Raw genomic sequence first — 15,562 nt, 5'->3', positions numbered from 1 at the left:
CAGTTGCTACTAGACGCCAAGTACTCTGCTTAGGGATTTCCTTGCATCAGCTCCTGTCAACACATTTGTACTGATGAGAACATGGACTTGCCCAAGGTCACACAGCTAGTGAGCCGCTGACTCCACACACAGTTTTGTAGTTCTGACCATGCTTGTAGGGTGAAAGGAAAGATAGTGGCTTTGTCAGGGTAGCCAAAACACATAGATGCAGCTGGCCCCTGGCAGTCAGACAGGGAAGATGTCTGACCAAACATTTGCATGTCTATTTTTTTTTATTCTAAAATTATTTTACTGAGGATAGAATTTTCTAGAGAAAGAAGTGGTGGCCTATGGTGTGGTGTTAAGAGCCCCAGTCTGGGGATCAGGTGATCTTGGGTTCTAGTCTTGGATTTGATGTTGACCTTCTGTGGGACACTGAAAGAGCTATTTGCAAATAATAGGTTTGAATGATCTCTAAAGGGTCTTGTCCAGGTCAACATTTATGGGACAGATTGAAAACTACAGCTCCAGCTTGAAGACTATCCAGGGTTACACGAGGTGAAGCTAATAAAAGAAGGAGCCCTGGAATCAGAGGAGGTTGGGTTCCAGCCCTTCACCATTTCCTACTGCCCTCAAATTCTTTATGCCTCAGTTGCCTGTCTATCGAATGGGAATAATAACACAGTTCTTGGGTTGTTTGGAGATGAGATTAAATGAGAATGACCAATGTCAAATGCTTAGCACAGAGCCTGGCACAGTAACTTTCAATGCCCAGTATCTATTGCTACTATTATTATCATTCACATCTGTACAGAGCTTTAATGGTGAGGAAATATTGGTTTTATTAATTGTATGTCAACTTCACAACAATTTAGGGAGACATTTGTGATTAATATCCCCATTTGGAAGGTGGAGAAAGAGGTTTAGAAAAGTGGGTCCTGCCCAGTGAATTGATGTGCAGACTCACAAACCGGTGGAGACCTGCAGTTAAAAAGAACTAGATAAAGGGTAAAAGCCCCGGTGCTAGTGAGCGCCCGTCGCGAGGCTGGGATGCGAACCTGGTAGTAATAGGAATCCTGGAGCCCCTGCCCCCAACCCTGACTGTACCAACCAGCGGGCTGCCGAGTCGACGCCAGGCAGCGGGGCGGGATCAGGGGCGGGCCGCTCATTCCCTGCCGGCGGAGGAAGCTGGGGCCGATCCGCGTCGCTCATTGGCTGCGGCCGGCAGGTGTATTCTCAGCCAATCAGCGGTGTCGGGGGCGGGGCCGTCGCGGCTCACCTGGCGGCTGAGGCGCTGCCCCTTTCACTGGCGTCGGGAGCCGCAGAGCACCTGTGAGTTCCTGGAACTTCTGCCAGACTATCCCGGCCCAGCCTCGCCCGCCATGGGCCCTCGGTGCCTCAGCCTCTCCGCGCTCGGTGCCCGGCCCGCCATGGGCGCTCGGTGCTTCAGCCTGTCCGTGCTCCTGCTGCTGCTGCAGGTACGTCGTGTCCCTCTGGCTTTGCGGGGGACGCCTAACGGCCCCACCATCCGCCACCGGGCCCCTAGTCCCTTCCTCTCTTGTCCCTTCCACTGTCCTGTCGTCCGCGCTCTCTCTTCTTCCAAGAAAGTTTGGGTCCAAAGAGCCTGAGCGGCCTGGGAGCCGCGCGGCGCTCTGGATTCAGCGGAGGTGGGAGCGGGTGAGGACCTGGCGCGGTTTGCCCACTGTCCCACAGGTACCTGAGGTGGGGGCGCGCCTCGCTGCAGGCTCTAGGGACTCCGGGTTGGCCGCGGTATGGGCAGTGGGGGGCGTGGAGCAGGGCGGCGGTCGGGATATGGAAAAGGGGAGCCCGGGTGCAAGTCCCAGGAGAGCCAGAAGTAGTGGGGACGATCTCTGAGGTAAGGAAACGGGAATTAATAGAAATAAAGGCAACTACCAGGTAAAGAAAGGGTAGTAAATAGGTATGGGGCGCCCTCGGGATAAGAAAGTGGGGTCAAAAGGTGTTAAAGCGTCCTCGGTATGAGGAACTAGATTTAGGAGTTGGGAGCGTTCCCGGTATAAGGGAAAGTGGAGTTGGGAAGAGTCAAGATGCCTCCAGTGAAACTGAAAAGGAGACGGGAAGGAGAGGGGTGCTAGGTGACCCAGCAGACCCCGCTCCCCGGCGTTCCTGGGGGCTTGGCGGCCGCAGGTCTGACTGTTTGGCGTGGCTGCCTGCCCGTCGGCGTAGAAGGGAGGGGAGGTGGGTCCCTCCCACAAGCCCGACGCCGGGAGCTAGGGAGGAGTGGCGTTGTCGGTTTCGGTGTGGGCTGGAGGGGACCCCCCCCCAGGTCACCCCGTTTCATACCTTTCCCCTACCCCAGGTCTCATCATGGCGCTGCCAGGAGCCAGAGCCCTGCCGTCCTGGCTTTGGCGCTGAGAGTTACACGTTCACGGTGCCCCGGCGGCACTTGGAGAGAGGCCGAGTCCTGGGCAGAGGTGAGGGCGCGCCGCCGGGGTCCCTGAGCCGGGTGGGTGGAAGGAAGTGGGAAAGGTCCGAGAAATTGCGCTCCCATGCCCCTGGGCTGGATTGGGCAAGTCCCTTCTTCCGTGGTTCAAATGACACCTTTGGAATTGACACAACTAAGCTTTTATGATTGAGCACTGTGGTGGAAGGGGCTATCCCGGTGTGGTTAATTATGTTGAGGGGTGTTTATTAGAGGCCTCCAGTGTGTTTCCTATTGTCCTGACCACATTAGAGACTGTCATTTCAGACTGCAAAAACCTAATATGTGGGAAGGGCAGGAGGGAAGTCGTAATTCCCATTTCACAGATGAGCAACGGAAGGCTCAGAGGGTGAAGTCCACTTGCCCAGGGCCAGCTTAATGGGAATTTGAACTAGCATCTCTCCCAGGCCCCCATTCTCCACCAACTCGGGGATGACTGAGGAGCCCTCTCAGTTACCAGGCTGTGGCTTTTGCTCACAGAGATGAAAACATTTTGATACAGGTACTATTCCCCAAAGGAATAATAGTTTTTTTTTTAAAGCCTGGTAGCTCTGACTCAGGGAACGAAAATGAACACATATGTACTTCTAGGCCTTATCGTTGTGATAATCAGAATTCTAGCATTTGCTTTGTTTTGCTTCACTGTTGCCCAGGAGTGAGAGCAAGGGCAGGTTGGTTTCTTTTCTGGTTTCACCGATTCCCAGGTGCCTATTTCCTACCAAACCACTTTCTCCTCCCTCTTGATTTTAGTTGATTGGGTGAGTTATCATAACAATAAAAGAAACACTTTTGAAACAACAACAAAAAAATCACCCACAATTTCCCTGAGGGAATTCACTGTTCATTCTTCCAGTCTTTGGCCATGTGAAAAATCTGTTCCAATCACACTATGGTCTGAAATTTTTTTTTTCAGTTCTAACAGTGGGCGGCTTTTTTTAAAACAGAAACTGCACCTTGATTGATTAAACATGTTTGCTTTTCTGAGGCCTGTGTTGTGTGGAGCTTTCTGTTGGGTCAGAAAGGAAGTGTTGTCTGCCTGATTTTGCAGTGGATCCACCATTACTTGGCCCATCTTGTGATGTTCTGCCTGGCCCTGTGCTGGGCACTTGGGAATGAACTGAGACACAGGGACATTCCAGTCCTGCCCTCCGTGTTGCATGCTCCCGCAGGTTGCTGAGAATGTTCCAGGACTACTTAGAGGGCACGGTGGGACATGGGCATTCAGGTGTTTGGGATGTTTTGAATGGGTATCAGTGGGCTGTGAAGACTGGCTTCTGGGAGGAGAAAACGTTGACCCAGCTTTGAAGAGCAGGTCAGGGGTTAGAAATGGGAGTGTCCGCACACAAGTGCTAGTCTCTCTTGTTTTCCTGCACCAAGGCATTTGGTAGCACCAGGGGTGGGTTAGGGTTAGTCTGATTTTTATCCCCCACCCCCAAGCTTTTACGTCTGACCAATAATAATTGTATTACCTATTAATAATGTAATTATTATAATTATTTGCTTTTGAACTGGATTCTGGGGCAAGTGCTTCACGTATTTTACCTTATTTAATCTTCCCAAGAACCTTATAAGTGTGGGCACCATTGTTATTTCTATTTTGCAGATGAGGAAATTGAAGCATAAAGTAATTTAGTAATCTTCTCAGGGAACCACAGCTGGTCTTTCTCCTGCTCTGTCCCCTTCTCTTCTTAGTAATCTCAAAAAAAAAAAAAAAAGAAAGAAAGAAAAGAGGATGCCTGGGGAATTAGTGTCCATCGTGAAATAGATGTCTTCCTCTCTGTATGTCTGGAAGAACCAGAGGTGTTGACAGGGCAGGACCCGGAGGAGGAGGTGGTGGTGATGGAGATGAGTCAGACCAGGTGGGAGTTGGAGGGGGCCTGCAGCTGGTGGTCTTGGTTGGAGAGGTGGTCTCCACAAACTGCTTGTGTGGCTGGTTCCCATTCCCTTTATGTCCACAGACCCACACCCATTCAATGACTTTCTGACGTTTCACTTTTGGAGGGCTTTTTGGACTACAGGGTCCCCTTGACCAATCCAGTGTGAAATTGCCCCAGGACGGAAGTTCCCCTCTGGTAAAATCACACAGGCCACCTCAGGGGGGAGGTGGCCTCACTCTCTTTGGACAGTCCAGAAAAATGGAGGGATGCCACATTAGTACCAGGTTTAAACATTGGCTCTGTAGAGAATTTGCTGCATGGGAGTTTGAAAACAAGGAACCTGTCACTTTTTGTCCATCAGTGACCATACAGTGTCACAAATAGGATTTGGCTGAACTCAGGGGACCTTGGGGTAGTTTGCTGGGGTCATTCCTGTGCCCTGTGAGATCCTTGTATTTATTGCATTGGTTTTTCTCCAGAATGGTTTGTTTGTTTGTTTGTTTTAAATTTTATTGGGGAATAGCCATGGTCATTGGTTACACATTGCTTTGCAGCTACAATGCCATAGTTGACTCTTTTAGGGAGGGCACAGCTCACAGTGGTCCATGTGGGGATCAAACCAGCAACCTTGGTGTTATTGGCACCACGCTCTAACCAACTGAGCTAACTGGTCACCCCCGCAGAATGAAAAATGTTTTAAAAACAAAAACACAACTGTAAACTGCTTCTTTAGTTTCTGATATTTTTCCTTTTTCTCAGTACAAACTGGTTTGAGCAATCCAGGCTATTAGACAGTTTCGCATCTCAGAAGTATTGTGGTAGTAGTACACTCAGCTTTAAGTTGAATGTGGGATATGGTGAGAAAAAAGGGCAGCAGGCTTTTAACCCCATGGTTTCCTTGCTTTACTTCCTTGGCCACCTGGCCTTGGGCAAACAGAGCTTATATTTTGCGTCTGAGCTCTGGCTGCTTGATGGATTGACCTAGCTCACAGGAACCCACCTGTGTTGATTAAATACACTAATTTCCCCCTTCTTTCTAAACGATGTGCTGAAAGGTGGTGGAAACAGTCTTGGCTCCCTAATTAAACTGGGCTTTTTAAAAAAACCAAATATGGAACCTTCTTTGGGATGACCTTACATCACCAGATGCCCACTCCCCCACTGCTCAAACTCCTAACTGTGACTTCCCCATGACTCACTTGTGTGACAAGGGTTACACGGAGCTCACTGGGGAAGGAGACTACTGGGTCATCCTCCTATCCTGGCCTTTGTGTCCCCCGAGGAGTGGAGGCCTAAGGTCCTGAGCCCTGCAAGGCCATTTAAGGAAGGCTGGCCGCCACTCCTGCCCTTCCTCTCTGCCAGGTGGTTATGGAAATCCCTGTTTGCTCTCCGGGGCTTTTTATTGAGTGAGCCTTTTCTTCCGAAATGCTCACCTTGGTGTCTGTTACACATTCCCTTCCAAGCGTAGCCCCAGATAAGCCAGACGCTGAAGCAATCAGCTCTCACATCTCCCAGAAGCTGCCAAAGCCCTAAAGTCCCCGAGAGGCACCTGTCACAATCCAGACTTTCTGGGTTTCCACTCTGCTTCAACTCCCATCTCCTCTCAGGGCTTTAGGCTTTCAAGGTGAGCAATGAAATCAGTATGGCTGATCAGGATAGTTCTATGAGTACATACCTGAAAGACCCAGGTTTGAATTTTAGCTACTAGCTGTGTGTCCTTGGGTAAATCACTTTACCTTCTTATGAGCCTCAGCTTCCCCATGTGTAAGATGGGAGGCAGTAATACTTACAGGTTTGTTGTGAGAATTAAGCATGCATATTCATTCATTCGTTCAGTCAACATACTGTATTTCCCCATGTATAAGCTGCACCCTTTTTTGAAAAATTTGGGGTCTAAAAACTGGGTGCATCTTATACAGTGGTTGCATGAGCGCAAAAAAAGCAGGAAATGCAAGTAAAAAAAACCCACACAAAACCTACAACCACTGTATAAGATGCACCCAGTTTTTAGACCCCAAATTTTTCAGAAAAGGGTGCATCTTATACATGGGGAAATATAGTATATGAGTGCCTACTGAGTGCCAGCACTGGGCTAGACCCTGGGATTACAGTAATGAGTAAAGCAGATATAAAGAAATAAGAGTCACTAAATGGTGGCTCATCTCTCTTAGGGACAGAGTAGGCACTCAAATATCGTTTTGAATAAATGAATGAATGAATGAATAAATATTGACTATCCCTCATACCTTGGCTTATCTTTGTCCTACCCTCGCCTCAAGCCAGCCTTAGATGTTGATTATAAATGGGCAGGGAAGAATTGGGTTTGTGGCTTTTGGAATGGGGCAATAAGTGTGTCCCAGGGACACAGTGTACTACTGAGTGCTTCACTGTGAAAGCTGCAGAGGGCAGAGAAAGGAAACCTCACATCTGAATCTGGAAATGGAAGGGCAGTTAGTCATTTTTAAGTGTTTTTCGTCTTTGATCAATTAAAAAGAAATTCATGGTGCCCTTTTTGTTTCTAAGTTTCCCATTTATATACCTCAGCTTATGCTTGTTAACTGTTGGGAGGGCTTTAGATTCCCTCTCTTTCTGCACTTTTCCTCTTCCCTTTTCTTCTTAATCCACCTCCAGTCCTCCACTTACCCCCAAGGCCCTGGTGGCATCTTCCCAACATTTAGAAGGTTCTTGAGTCAGACTGCCTAGGTTGAAATACAGGTAATGCCCCTTGCCAGCTGAATGACACTGGCCAAAGGACTTTATAAACCTCAGTTTTGCCATCTGTAAAATGGGCAGAATAGTACCCAAATCATAGGGTATGTCAAGTGATCAGTGAATATTAAACCTTAAAGTCCCTGGAGTAGTTGGTGCCTTCTGTTTGAGAAGCTCTTTTACTGTTTGGTTGAAACGTTTTTCTGTGTTCTCTCCCACCCAGCAAACCAGCCAAACCAGTTTCCTCACTCTCTCTGCTTCTGTGTTAAAGCAAACACTACTCTGCAAACAGTGACTAGACCATAGTACTCTTTGCTAGGAAAGGAAATTCTGGTATTGTCTTGCTTGCCACTGTGCAGTGTGCTTGGGTCGGCCGAAGTGGGTTTGCCTGTGGACCTGTTCATGAATATTGTTTAGAATTAGTGGTGGGAGGAATGGGCAAGGAGCAAAGGAAGGTGGGGAAGTCAGGATGACCTTAAATGTTTCAGTTTCTGCTTGGTTTTTAAAAGTATTTCATAATACACGTGCTTAAGGATACTGGTCTGGTTTTCCATTGCCAAAAATGCTCTGCCCCAGCCCCTGGGACTGGGTCACTCACATGGCTAAGGATCAGATCACCTGGGGCACTTCAAAAACACAGATTTGCCTTCCTGCTGCTAATTCACTGAGGGTAGGGTTCTGGACGTAGCACTGGACAATTCCAGCAGCTAGGTCACAGATGTTTAATGAGTAAATACCTGGTGCCAGCCAGGGTGTAGGCATCTGGTTTTCACCCTGAGGCCAGGGATCCAAGGGCACCCTTGATGGGGGCAGGGGAGCGGGGGGATAAGGCTGGTTCTTCTGCCATGCCAGCGAAGGGGAACTCTATGGGTACAAAGTGGAGCGTGGATGGGGTAGGAATGAGGGGGTCTAGAGAAATAGCCAGTGCACAAACTTCTCCCCACTGGCTTAAGAACCAGCTCCTGTCCTCAGGAAAATTCCAGAAAATCTATGAACTAAAGCACCCAGTATTAATTCCAGTACTCTGAGATGTCCCTGGGGTGGGAGCGGTTTTACCTGCTAGGCTTTGGTGAATGAGAAGGCATAATGTCAGCCAGGCAGAGAAGGGGAAAGGGCTCTCTAGGAAGAGGAAATGGGGTGCCCAGAAGCGTGGCAGGGCATAGCGGAATCAGACTGGTACTGTGCTTTCTGGAACAAGGGAGGGTTGCTTACAGGAGGAGGGGTACCTCTGTAGGCCAGGGCTCGGCCATGGACTTTAGCCTATGGGTAATAGAGTTTTCTCTTTCTATTTAAGTAGGCAAATCATGCACTTGGTTAAAAAGGGAAAAACTCTCCTTTCTACCTCATTTCACTCTTCACCCTGTTCTTCCCCAGGGCACAGGTAACCAATTAGTTCCTTACAGGTAACTGATTTTATTGGTCTCTTATGTATCTGTTTCAGAGTTTCCTTTTGGAAATACAAAAAGAGTCTTATTCCGTTATGCAAGTGTAAATTTAATAATCTTTTTACACAAAGAATAGCACAGGATAACACTGTTCCATACCTTTTTTTTTTTTTGCCCAACAATATAAAACTTCCACATTCTTATACTTTTGTTATAGCTACGTGATATGGATGTGTGATAGTCCATTTAACCTACCCCCATAGACACTGGCATAGACTCTGGGTTATGTCCTATCTTTTAGGAAACAGCACTGCAGGGAATAACGTAGTATATATGTATATCCTTTTGCACATGTTCTGGTATTTTTGCAGAAGATAAATTTCCACAGGTGGGTCTGCCAGATTAGGGTGTGGGCATTTGTAATTTTGACAGATACTGCTCTCCACAGGACTGTATCAATTTGTTCCCCTATCAGCATCTGGAGACAGCCTGTTTCCCACTGTCCCAGTGGGGGGTTTAAGCTAAAGGTATTGGGAGCCTGCCTCTCTGAAGACAAAATAGTTTTGATTTGAGGAAAGACTTCAAGGTTTCAGCAGCTAAGTGGTTCTAAGCAAGAAATAATTCCAGCAGCTTCTAGAATGTTCCTTTGCACTCATACTGGGAAAGAGGAGCATGTTGGGGAAGGAAAATGAGTTCTTGGCTAGGAAAAAGGTGAGTCTGAGGGTTTGAGGATCCAGAGGGTAAGTAGCATTAATAAAAAAGTGTTTGGGAATTTTAGGTCTGGAGTTGGGAAGAATGTTGGACACCAGTTTAAATATGAATTTGTATAGGAAAATGGTGTTTTTCCTTAATCAAATTGGAGCATAAAATGAAGGAAGGGCTATGATGAGAGTATTTATTTGGGGGTGGCCAACAAGTAAAAAAATAAATACGAGTATTTATTTTTATCCAATGTTAGGAGTGGGTCCTGCCAAAGACCTTATAGGTTTGACAGTTTAGTTAAGCCTCACAGTGGCCCAAGGCAGGAACTGTCATTGTCCCCCACTCGAGGAGAAGAAGAAACAGGCTCAGGGAGGTTGCACAACTTTTTCAGGTCACCAACCTGGTAGTGGCAGAGCTGGGGCTACAGCCCTAGGCTTTTATATCTTTCATAACCTGTGCTGTCATCCACGCCCCTCCTGTGCCTTGGTGCCAACCTGTATCTCTAGTGGAACCAAATTCACTTTTCTAAAGAAAAGGAATTCCCTCCGTCCCTTTGGAAAATAATGTCTCTTATACCTTTACATTTCACTAACTTGAATTGTGATGCTGGAATTCAGCCCCTTTTGCCTTTGAAGGGCCTCTTTTTTCTCTTGCTTATGGGCAATTTTCAGCCTCTTTCCCTTTTTTTTTTCTTTTAATTATTTTTTATTATGAAATACACATTTTTTAGAACTAGTTTCAGCTGTACAACACAGTGCAATGGTTATACTTTTTACCCCTCGAAGTCAGCCTCTTTCCCTTTTGACCTTCACTTCTAACTAAATGCCAGGTCAGTAGCACTTATTTTCCTTTCTGTCTGTCTTTTCAACTTTCTGGGTCCCTGAGGATACAATTATTCTGGTATTCAAGATTGGGGGTGGGGGTTGGGAGGGGAACTGTCCTAAACAAACTCATGTTCCAGCTGGGACTTACCTCAAGGTGAGCCAAGCAGAGATCAGGATGTGGCTGTCTCCCCGGCAAGAGGAAGAACATGCCAGTGAGCTCAGACGGTACTGCTGGGACCTAATGGGGCCTGCCTGGAAGGGTTGAACCTGTTCTCCAGGAGCAAAATCATAAACGGTAGCCAGCACCAGACCCCGTGGGTAATTGGCCAAAGCCTAGATAATAATTAGCAGGCTTTGTAATTAGGAGAGCTTGTAACAAGCCGAAAGCCTTTCAGTTATATGATACCTGGGCAAGCTGAAGGCTCAGAACACCTGTTTCTGTGGTTTGGCATTCAAACGCACTGATATACCTCTGTTCCCAGAAGAATTTTCCCAAAAGAGAAGCCTGAGAGTGTCCTCACCTAAATTGTTGCAACAGACTCCTTTCTCCACCCAGCATCCAGAGTGATGATTTTAAAAATATAAGTTAGAAAACATCAGTCTTAAAATCTGCCAGTGGTTCCCATTTCACACAGACTAAACTGTCAAAGTTTTTTCTGTGACTTAGGGCTTCTCTGATCTGCCCCCCTAACTGCCCCCTTACCTCTTACCCTCATTGATTCCTGACTGTACCTAGAGCACATCAGGCACACTTCCACCTCAGGGCCTTTGCACGGGCTGTTGATGCCCTCTATAATACTTTTTCCCCCTGAGTCTGCCTGGCTCACTTATTTATGTCCTCCAGTTTTTGCTCAAATGTCACCCTCAGTGAAACCTTTCTTTTTTAAGATTTTATTGGGGAATTGAGGGAGGGGAACAGACAAGTTGCTGTCCTTTTGTTCCTCATTCTAGTTGTGGGGGATGTCACTTCACTGGCCCATGTTGGTTATTTTTTTTTTTTTAGCTGAGCCATCCCGCTACCTGTTGGCAGCTCAGCGGCAGCTCAGCTTGGGCCAGGCATTGAACTGCTGTTGCTCAGAGCTCAAACTCTTGAGCAAGCTCTTAACCAGCTGAGCCACTCGGCCAGCCCCATGTTGGTATTATCATTGCGCTCTTCCCGGTTGAGACAGATCGGTTGCCAGCTACTGGACAGCCGCTCACAGTGGCTCTTGGCAGCTCATGCTGTCTGCCAGCCACTCACAGTAGCTTATGGCAGCCCACTGCAGCTCCACTGCAGCCTACGCCATCACCGGCAACTCACGGCAGCCCAGCTCCAGGTCAAGCTGTTGTTCACCATCTTAGCTGTAGAGGGCGCAGAATCACTGGCCCTCATGTGGGATCCAAACCAGGGCCCTGCTGCTCAGAGCTGGTGTCCCAAGCCAACTCTTAACCAATGCGCCACTCAGCCGATCCGAGGCCTTTCTTTAAAGATTTTATTGGGGAATTCGGGGAGGGGAACAGTTTTGGGGAATTGGGGAAGGGGACCAGCCAAGTTGATCTTCAATCTTTGTTGTGGAGGGTGCCAGTCGCCATCTGGCTTCCCATTGGCAGCTCATGGCCTCTAAGCTCAAGGTGCTGTGTTCAATCTTAGTTGCGGGTGAGCATAGCCACCATCCCATGCAGGAGTTGAACCAGCAGCCTTGTTAAGAGCGCACACTCCATCCACTAAGCCATCCAGGTGGCAGCTCAGCTCAAGGTGCCAAGTTCAGTATTAGTTGCGGGTGGGCGTAGCCAACCATAGAACAAGCAGTCTTGTTGTTACACCAGCTGAGCCAATCTGCTACCTGTTGGCAGCTCAGTGACAGCTCAGCTCAGGTGCAGCGTCACTGGCCCATGTGGGAATTGAACTGGCGGCCCTGTTGCTCAGAGCTCGCGCTCTTAAGCCAACTCTTTTTTTTTTTTTTAAAGATTTTTTATTGGGGAATTAGGGGGATAGGAACAGTGCTGGGGAGCTGGGGGAAGGGGAACAGACAAGTTGCTGTCGTTTTGTTCTTCAATCTAGTTGTGGAGGCTGTCGCTTCACTGGCCCAAGTTGGCACCATCATTGCGCTCTTCTCTGGTGAGGCAGATCAGTCGCTGGCTTCTGGACGGCCGCTCACTGCGGCTGCTGGCCGCTCACGCCGGCTGCTGGCCACACACGGTAGCCCATGACAACCCACTGCCGCAGGGGCTGCAGCCTACGCCGTCGCCGGCGACTCCCAGCAGCCCAGCTCCAGGTTGAGCTGTTGTTCAGAATCTTAGCTGTAGAGGGCAGTGTCACTGGCCCTCATATGTGGGATCCGAACCGGGGCCCTCTGGCATCCCAAGCGAGTTCTTAACCATCGCGCCACTCGGCCGGCCCTCTTAAGCCAACTCTTAACCGAGCCACTCGGCCAGCCCAGTGAGGCCCTTCTTGAACCCCCTATTTGAGATAGTAACCCCTTCTCCCAGCATCCTCCTGCCCCCTTCTTGGCTTTATTTTCCTCTGCAGCTCTTTTCACCACCTAACATGCTATGTAAGTCACTTTGTTCTCCTGTCCATTGTCTGACTCCTTTCACCGGAACATAAGCTGCAGGAGGCCAGGGACTTGTTTTATTGAATGCACAGGCTGTATTGCATCTAGAACAGTGCCTGGCACATAATAGGTACTAATAAGCATTTGTTGAATGAATTAATGAGGTTTCAGAGTGTACATATAGGTCTGTAGATATTTTTTGCTTTTAGAAGTTATTCCGCTGGGCTTTTTAAAAAATTGAGATGTAATTGACATATTAGTTTCAGGTGTAATTGTGTTTTCTGTTTTAAAGGAAAGAGGGAACTCTTTCAGTATGAGCCACAGAAAGGACACAGGAGGAAGGGATGTTCCCAGGGCATGTGTCTCTGCTTGGCACTCCTCGGTTTCTCTGAGCCCTGCACACCCCTGGTGTAACCTTACCTAATTGTCTTGTCACAAAACAGCTTGCAGTCTAGAGTCTAAAGGTCAGACGAGCCATTTCTGCCCCACACTTCTTGGTGTAAGGAAGCACCAGATCAAAATCTAAACAGAGATCTGAGCCCGCCAGGGCCATCTGTTTGGTTTTCTATTGTCTGGGTAACACCTTCCTTGATCAAGGCTCCCAGATACACCCAACACCTTCCTCCTGGGTATCTGCAGCATCCTTCAGGCCCATTAATTGTTCAAGACCTGGTGTCCATTCTTCCAGCTCTTGGCAACGCACAGCAGCCGGGAAGGAGCGTGTTGAGAGGTGCAAAAAACTCAAAGACAATAATTTCAGACTAACTCAATCAGCTCATAGCCAAGATAAAAGCTGACAGCTCCGAAATCCATCTGATCAATAAATATTCATTTAGGGAATATTATAGGACAATATCTCATAAATCTTGATGTAAGAAACATGACCCTGCCTTCAGGGAGGCACTGTATTTTGCTGTGTATAATGCGCTCCCGTGTATAATGCGCATATGCTGTCTCTCTCCTTTAAACCTCATGACAACCAGTGGGAAGTGACAGTTGTTGACTCAGAGAGGCTAAGTAAGATAGTGCAGGTCACACAGACAGGAAATGGGACAGACTGGTCATGTGCGTTCCGGTGGCTGTTGGACTCCAAAGCTTGTACTCTTTACAGCAGGAAAAGGCAACTAACCAGACAGCATGAGCAGCCAGGTGAATGGAATGGATAATTGCTGCTCCAGAGGTCTCAGAGAGCGAGAAATCCCCCTGGATGACAGGCAGTCATTTGTCCATTCACTGAACAAATCTATGTTGAGCACCTGCCAACACTAGCGCTGTGCTCCAGGCATCGGGGATATAAAGGGACAAAACAGACAACATCCTCCCCTCGTGGACTTCGCTTCTAGTTGGAGGAGACAACAGGAGGCAGCTAGATGGTGATCTATGGAAGGAAAAAACATAGCAAGAAGGGCTATAAGAACTGTTAGGTTGGAAAGATTTTGGGGGAGTTATCGCTAAGAAGAATGACATTTGCGGAAAGGCCTGAAGAAGTGAGGTGCTCCATAAATGCTAGAGTTGGCCTGTGTCTTGAAGGAGCTGGACTACCCACAGGTTTTTTTTTTTACCCACAGTTTTTCAGTCCATATTGGTGATATTAAAAAAAAAACAAAAAAAACCCCAAAAAACCAAAAAACACTATTCTCTGAGCAGACATTTTGCCAGAGGAATCAGCCTGAGCAGTAATTGTCACCACATCTCCTTTAAAGGGTATCAGATTCAAACCAGGATCTAATACGCTTTCCAAGCCACCCACCCCTTGGTGTGTTGCCCAAGAGGAATATGGCTCTAGTCTAGTTTTCTTAACTTCCTCATAGCGGAGGGATGAGATTGTCCTAGGCATCATGGCTTCTTGGGCATCTTTTTTTTGGGTGGGGGTTGGTAATATGTATACCAATGTCACAGTTAGAATAAAGCCTAGATTCAGTAGGAGGATTTTGAAAGACTGCAAACTTCCTCCCCCACGAATTCTTCATTACTATTGTGTGGGAGTGTATGAAAAGGGAATGAGATGACCAACTTGTTTATGGGAAAAGTTGTGGCTTTCCTATTGAAAACGTCACCCATTGAGTCAGCCATGGGACAATTACTACCTGGGCACTTATTGGCAGGTGGGGCAGATCCTGAATCACTGCCATTGAATGGCCTCTCCTGGTGAGGTTATCAGTCTCAGCAGTTGAATCACCTGTGACATCACTGTCTCACAGTAACAGGTTCTTTAGGAGCCTGCGCTTACTCATAACTCCCAGGAGATACTGGTCTTAGATCTCTTCATTCTTAGGGAGAAGGCCCGGGTTTTGCAGAAATGACTGGGCTCCACAGCTGCTTGGTCAGGTTCACGTGGCTGATTTTGGTTTCATTACCACCCCAACTCCTGGGCTTGTAATCATGATTAAACTTTCTGGAGAAATTAGACTTTGTGGGTGTACTGTCTGTAGCTTTCTGCCTTCTCAAGTCAGCACTTATAAAGAAACACTCTTCTGTGCCTGGCAGATAGGTGTTTCGGAGCTTGTCATTTGAGTCTTTGGTTTAGACACTCCCACGTAAATTGTGCTGATTTTTATTTGGACTTTGGAATCACTTACAATCTCTCTCATTTTTCCTCCTCCTTTCTGCTAATCCTCTCACCTGAACCATGGGAGCACTTAAGACGTGGGGAATTAAATACCTGGGAGGCTGTTCACCCTGGGAAACTGTACTTCACTTACCAGGTGTGAGGTTTTACTCCTGGTTTCAACAGAGATTTGATGTCAAGGTTGTGAGTTTAATCTTCAGCATTTATTCTTTAACCTGTGAAACTTGAAGGAGGGAGTCTCCCTGAGCCTCCCTCCGAGGGTGAAGATGAATTGGAGAGAAGCAGGATTGTGTGGGTTCCCATCCTGACTTGACTCTCATTTGCCACGTGCCCTTGGGCCGGTTGCATAACCTTTCTGTACCTCAGTCCCCTCACCTGTAAAATCCTAGTTCCTACCTTACAGGGTTGAGATAAAGATTCAATCAGTTAACACATATAAAGTGCTTTCAGTGCCTGGCACATTGCAAACACTTTAAACACTGAGTTTTTATTATTAGACATTTCTGCCTTAGAATTGTATTG

The 15,562-nt window shown here is 47.5% G+C and overlaps 1 protein-coding gene across 1 annotated transcript in view; it reads left to right on the top strand.

The window, feature by feature from the left end:
• Positions 1–1,268: 1,268 nt before the first annotated feature.
• CDH1 (cadherin 1) overlaps positions 1,269–15,562 on the top strand; it is a 72,929-nt gene continuing 58,635 nt past the window's right edge. The window contains exons 1-2 of the mRNA XM_019654760.1: positions 1,269–1,457; positions 2,318–2,432. Of these exons, the coding sequence (XP_019510305.1) occupies positions 1,362–1,457; positions 2,318–2,432 (211 nt within the window). The 5' untranslated portion in view covers positions 1,269–1,361. The remainder of the gene's footprint in view (positions 1,458–2,317; positions 2,433–15,562) is intronic.

Source organism: Hipposideros armiger, unplaced genomic scaffold, assembly GCF_001890085.2.
Source record: "Hipposideros armiger isolate ML-2016 unplaced genomic scaffold, ASM189008v1 scaffold_9, whole genome shotgun sequence".
Classification (NCBI taxonomy): Eukaryota; Metazoa; Chordata; class Mammalia; order Chiroptera; family Hipposideridae; genus Hipposideros; species Hipposideros armiger.
Note: the sequence above shows the minus strand (reverse complement) of the source record. Positions and strands in the feature narration are given on the sequence as shown.